Source organism: Lathamus discolor, chromosome 5 (genome assembly GCF_037157495.1).
Source record: "Lathamus discolor isolate bLatDis1 chromosome 5, bLatDis1.hap1, whole genome shotgun sequence".
NCBI classification, from domain to species: Eukaryota; Metazoa; Chordata; class Aves; order Psittaciformes; family Psittacidae; genus Lathamus; species Lathamus discolor.
The window spans coordinates 49,021,143-49,027,142 of NC_088888.1; the positions used below are offsets into that span (position 1 = coordinate 49,021,143).

A 6,000-nucleotide genomic window follows, 5' to 3' on the forward strand; every position below is an offset into this window, starting at 1 on the left:
GTGTGTGTGGCTTTGGAAAATTGATTCTGATAAGTTTTTTTAAATCTGCTGCTTGTTCTTTCATTGAAACTAAATGTGTGTGGTTTCCATGCAGATAAACAATCAAGCCAAGCAGAAAGGGGAAAATAACAGTGTAACAAATAAAAAAAAAAATTAAAAGAGGAGTTTGCTCATTTAAAAAGGAGATTATGATAAATCACATGTTCAGCTAAGCTATGAAATTACTTATTACAAAACTTCTATATATTCTCAGATCAGTGGGGAAAGACAAGAAGGCAATTCAGGCATCAATCAGACGTAACAAGGAAACCAACACTGTTTTGGCCAGATTGAATAGTGAACTACAGCAGCAACTAAAGGTAATTTCATAATCTTTGTCTCTTTAAGAGAAGAGCCTGAGAAGGCAAGATGTTAGTGATGCATAATAATGGGCATTTCTGCAAACCAATGATGTACATAGTAGAGGATATCACTATAGAATATTTAGATGGTTTTGTAGATCATGGAATATACCTGTAAAATTACAAAGGACGCTTTTACTACTACAAAACACATTTTTCAATGTCCTGATTTGCCTTCAGCTACACTAAAAATAAAAAAGCAGAAATGTTAACTTAGTATTAATAATTGAAGGTAGCTGTTGTGGTCATCCGATACTCTAACAGCAGTATTGAGAAGAACAGCTTTCCTTCCTTTGTTTCTGAAGGAAAAGCAAACCTTAAGTGTTGGTTATTTTTAAACAAATACAATAATCTGGAATACAAAACTTGCAGCCTAATAACAACAACAGTCATCTGTTTATCTAGGTCAGCTATTATCATTTTGGATTTATCTGTAGGCACCATCTCAACATCTTACTATCATACAATATCCAATATTAGTTATGAAATCAATTAAAAACCTTAAATGTATACATGAATAAATACAATACTGCCTAGTCTGAAAGATAAGCCATTTTAAAAATTATCCAGCCTGAATTTCACTTGTTGCTTTTTATGAGAGACAAAGGATGTAAAATATACATAGCAGGAAAAACTGGGTGGAAATGGCAAGTTTCCAGTCCTTTAACTAAGATAAGGGCTTGCCCCTTAACATTTTAAACTTTATTTGAAAATGCTATACGTGGTTTTGTATCTGGTTACAACTTCATGGGTTTGGGTTGTTTGAAATAAATTAAAGAATACTAAATGGTTTCTCCCTTTGAGCCAAGTATTCACTTTCATGTAAGAGTAAGTACCAGCTATCCAATCTTCTATTCAGATCATGGGAAGAGTTCTTCGGATTCTAGAAAATGTTAGTTCTCAGAAGTGAAGCTGACATTTACCAGTTTTGTTTGTATGAGGAAATTTTTGAATGTTCATTCACTGTGGACAATCAGTAGAAAATCTTTCTTTTGTAGGATGTTCTTGAAGAGAGAATCTCCCTGGAAGTCCAACTGGAACAACTTCGACCCTTCTCTCACCTCTAAGCCTACTGCCGTTAACTGTGAATTTACTAATTTTGAAAGGGTATTGGTTTCAAAGCCTATTTAAACATCCATGCATCTAGCTCAGTGCACTCTATTCTACATTAAATGTTGTGGTTCTGTTTTGCCAATTTGTCCACTTTTGTATTTAAGTATTTTAATTTCAGTACAGAGAGAAAAGAAACTTTTTTCCTTGAATGTGACACTGCCTCTCACATCATTTTCTGTGGGTATCCGTGGTCTCTGTTGGGCTTGAGTTTGCAAAGTTTGTCGCCAAAATTTCCAACTGGAATTTTTTAGTGGTTTCTTTTTTCCTGTTGAAACATCTTTGCAGAAGAGGACTGCTAATCAGTTGACTTTAAACTTTAAGCACATGAAGTTTTCTTTCACTATGGCATTGATCTTATTGTGCCAGTAAAGAGAGAAACTGTCATTGGCCAATGTTACTTCTCAAGCTGCCTTTCACAATTGGAAAGTTGTTCACAATTCTAGAAAGCCTGCCTCTTTGCAATAAACCAGCTTTTTCAGGTTGAGAGGGTTCTTGCAGGCTGTTTGCCACATCATCTGGGTTTTATTTTGTTTGTTTTGTTGCATACACTATAAAGTATGTAACCACAGATTGCCAGGTGTTCACATTTTATCCATTCATGATCCTGACTCAGCTGCATGCATATGAAGATTTATGGTACAATTGGTAATCTGTCAAACAGACCTTTTTCAGCCCTCCCTTTTGTGAAAAGAGTTGGGTGTAAATCCCCAACATATTAATTACACATTACCTAAGCACCACCTGTAATTGCATGTTTCACACATTACCTTTTAATAACAGATCACATCCACCAGTCTTCACTATAACAAATACTGTCAAGTAATGTGTAAGTACCTCTATGAACTTCTAATTCCCAGCAAAAAATAAACCAATAAAACAAAAAATGAACAGTTTGCTTCTTAGGAATTCTGGGGTACCTTCTGTCATCTTGTTTCCAGGCCTTATTTCTCTGGCGTATAGACAGGCTTCACTATTAACAGAGTTCCCTGAGTGTATCCTGCTATTCAGGTTGATGTACTGTATTAGGATTTGTTGTATATTGTACGATACACACCTTTTGATCTCATATGTAAATTTGCATTAATTGCTGACTAACAGCAGATATTCTATTTAATGGCTTCTTCTGGCTGTGGGATCATAGATGTTTAACTGCATGGATGTATCTCTGCAGAATCAGAACTAGCAATTGTGTGATTTTTACACCAATAAAACAGCACAATATTTTAATTTTGTTGATTCATCTTTACCTGGGAATTGCAACTCATTCAAATAGGGGGGAGGGGTTTATTGCAGGTCTAAAGGGAATTTTTTTGTAGTTTTGTGGCCTGTACTAGAAACAATTGATCCATAATCCCTTGATCATTCTCTTCCCTCATTTTTTAGCTGTTGATCAGAAGTGATTGAATTCTCTTGGTAATCTGTGGCTATACTCCTTTTGTATCCTCTTATGAGCAAATGTAATACGGTTGTTAGTTCTAAAAACTAAACACTACCATTGACTTGGGTCAGAGTAATGTGTAGTTCTTTAGTTTTCATTTCTGTTTTCATATCCTTGAGAGTACCTTTCAAAATTCAAACAAAATGATTGCCTGTTAGCAGTCCTTATCCTCACTGTCTCACTTCTGTGTTAAAATGAAATTTTCTCAACATCTGCTTCCCTTCCTAAAGGATAGCTCAAGTTAGAGTTTTCTGCTGGATATGCTGTTTGTTACAGTGAAAAAGAAGTATTTGTCTTTATCGTTATAATTTACCAACAGGATAATTATGCTTACTTTTATTGCTATAACTATTCCAACATTTTTTTCAAATGTTATGTACGTTTTGCAGACAGCTTATGTATATAGTCCAAAGCAAGGTTCCCTGGAATGAGAGACACAGATGCCATAGCTGCATGAAAGATGGTATTTTCTTTTTGCATGTAAGGGGATTAAGAATGATAGGTAAATATGTGTAAAGGTTACATATAAATTACATTCCAACTATGTCTTTCAATTGGTAGATAATCTGCAAAGCTTTGACTTAGAAAATATATATTTATATATGCATATATATACTTATATATGTTATTATATATAATATATATTACTTATATATTATATATAATGAAAAAAAAACAACAAACCTACAGAAATGCAAAAAAACCCAAGTGAAAAAAAACTCAAACCACCAAAAAAGATACAAACTAAAACAAAATTGAAAAACCTTGAAGCTGATGGACTAATGATTTGTATTTTAACTGCCAAGTAGCAAGAACAGTGTTTAAAAAAAGTGGAAAAGTGTGGGTCACTTAATGAAGTTAGACTCTTGATTTCAAACCAACTGTGTCTTGTCCACAGTTTATTTTAAAAGTCAAATACATTTTTAAAATAGTACTATTTTCATACTGATATTTAAGCCTATAACAGCAGGATTCTTAAATCAGAACTTAACATTTTAAACTTAAATGTAAAAAGCCTTTTACATTCAAATGTGACATGTACATACAAATTTCTGTAACATCCATCTCTTTCTAGTAGAATAACACAAATATTTTTTGTCTTGCCAACAAGTCTGTTAAGAATTTTGTGGATTAATGCATCATTCAGTACATTTTTAACCAGTTTTTCATCAGAAGAGCTTCTAACTGAAAAGTTGTGTCTTAAGAACATCACTGCCAACGATGTTCAGAAGTTACCTCACTTAATAATGTAACCAAACTTTAATCCCTTATAAAATTATTTTCCTATCTTCTGTGTTTGATCTTGATCCAGCTACTTAATGCATTCTTTTTTTAATGAACTTAGATTGTAAGCTCTTTGGAGCAAGGAGTTACGTACCATACCAGAGATGCGCTGTCTACATCGCAAGTATAAACATAGACTACTAAATAGTATGGACTGTGATTAATGTACCCAGCTGGGAAGGATGGATGGATGGACAGCAGCACGCATTTTTGAAACACCTGAAAAATGTTTTTCTTTGGACTCTGTGAAGGGAAGAGTGTCTGTTTTCTCTTTGGTTTGTGTTTCCTTTGTTTCTCCTACTAATGTGCCTCTTTCTTCATTCCACCTGCTTTGGAGTTGCTTTTTCTCCATTCATCGCCTGTCTTTGGACAGCAGAGCAGATTTCCAAAATGCAAAGGTAAAAAGCTGAAAAGCCAATTTTTTTGAGCAGTATTTCAAGTCTGCCCAGTGTAAGCTAGTGTTTTCAGGGTTTTTTTGTATTTCACATGCCCCTCATTTTACTTGCAATTGTACAGTACATGAACAAGAGGATCTCTTATTACTGAAAATGTCTTATGTGGGATAAACAAAGTTGAGGTTATAAAAACTTAAACCTAAAGAAAATAAATTTGCAGCATTGTTTCTTGTGTGAGATGTCTCTGTCCTTTATGGATGGGCTGCGCTTTGTTTCTGCTCTGCATTTAGGGCAAAGGTGAGTTAACTCTCAAGGCTTCACCTATGCATGGAGTTTGTCTCTAAATGCAACTGTACAGATGACCTAATCTGAATCACTTTTTCCTAAAAGGAAAAAAAAAAAATTAAATAAACCCACTGTTTCCTGACTCATTCTAGCCCTAGTTGCTAGTAGAATGTAGTTTCATGGAATGGTGATGTGTTAAAACAAAAACATCTTACTCCCAAGTGAGTAATAACAGTGCAATTCTTACACAAGCTATTTTTCAGTTTTCCACAGAGTATTTAAAACATATTTGCATGCTTAAGTTGCTTAAATACTTTATAAAGCAGTTCATGTGCAGTTGAGCATTTATACACCCCAGAATTCCATTTTCTGGACAACTTAATTTCATAAGCAGAATTCTAGCCTTTTTTGCCATGCACATTGCTGTACTAATCATTTCTAATACAGATCTCTAGAATAAAGCACATGATAACTAAGGACTTGGTTCTCTAATAGCAAAAATCCCCACCTATTTTAAATGTTGTGTTCTCCTAGTAGTCTTTGAAAACAACCTACTGTTGTTGGCTGTATAGAAACAACGTTATAAATGCCTATATATACAAATAACCAAATGAGATTATATAGCTTTGTCCTGCTAAACAGTACTCATCAAAGTACAGTTTTATTTTTATTTCCCCCCACAGGAGTCTGAATTAATTGCTTTTCAAAATTCAGTTCTGTGTTTGGGGGGAGGGTTTAGTAGTGTGTCATTTCCTTTCAGTTTGGGTTTCTGTTTTGGCTTTTTTGTTTGGGGTTTTTAATTGACAAAATAGGTTTTAAAGGTGCAACTCCTGCTTTAAAGCCAGATTGTACACTAGTTGTACCTGGTTGTACATGTTACTGTATTCCAAAATTATTTTTGCAGTACTTTTTTCCAGCTTACTGATACATAGGTATTCATTTAATGCATTAACTTGCATTTAAGTTATTGTCAGAAACAGCCGTTGTTTCATTATAGTACTTGGATTCAGAATTGTTACACTACAAAGTGCTAAATTTGTGATCTCACAGCTTACACCAGAGTTTTAAGAAGACAGTGCTATCT

At 34.1% G+C, this 6,000-nt stretch overlaps 1 protein-coding gene across 9 annotated transcripts in view; it reads left to right on the forward strand.

Annotated features, from left to right (window-relative positions):
- REPS1 (RALBP1 associated Eps domain containing 1) overlaps positions 1-2,741 on the forward strand; it is a 65,300-nt gene extending 62,559 nt beyond the window's left edge. For 8 of the 9 annotated variants that reach the window (XM_065680720.1, XM_065680723.1, XM_065680721.1 and 5 more), the window contains 2 exons: positions 254-359; positions 1,400-2,741. In XM_065680720.1, the coding sequence (XP_065536792.1) occupies positions 254-359; positions 1,400-1,468 (175 nt within the window). In that variant the 3' untranslated portion in view covers positions 1,469-2,741. The remainder of the gene's footprint in view (positions 1-253; positions 360-1,399) is intronic. The other variant, XM_065680727.1, reaches the window with a different exon arrangement.
- Positions 2,742-6,000: the final 3,259 nt, after the last annotated feature.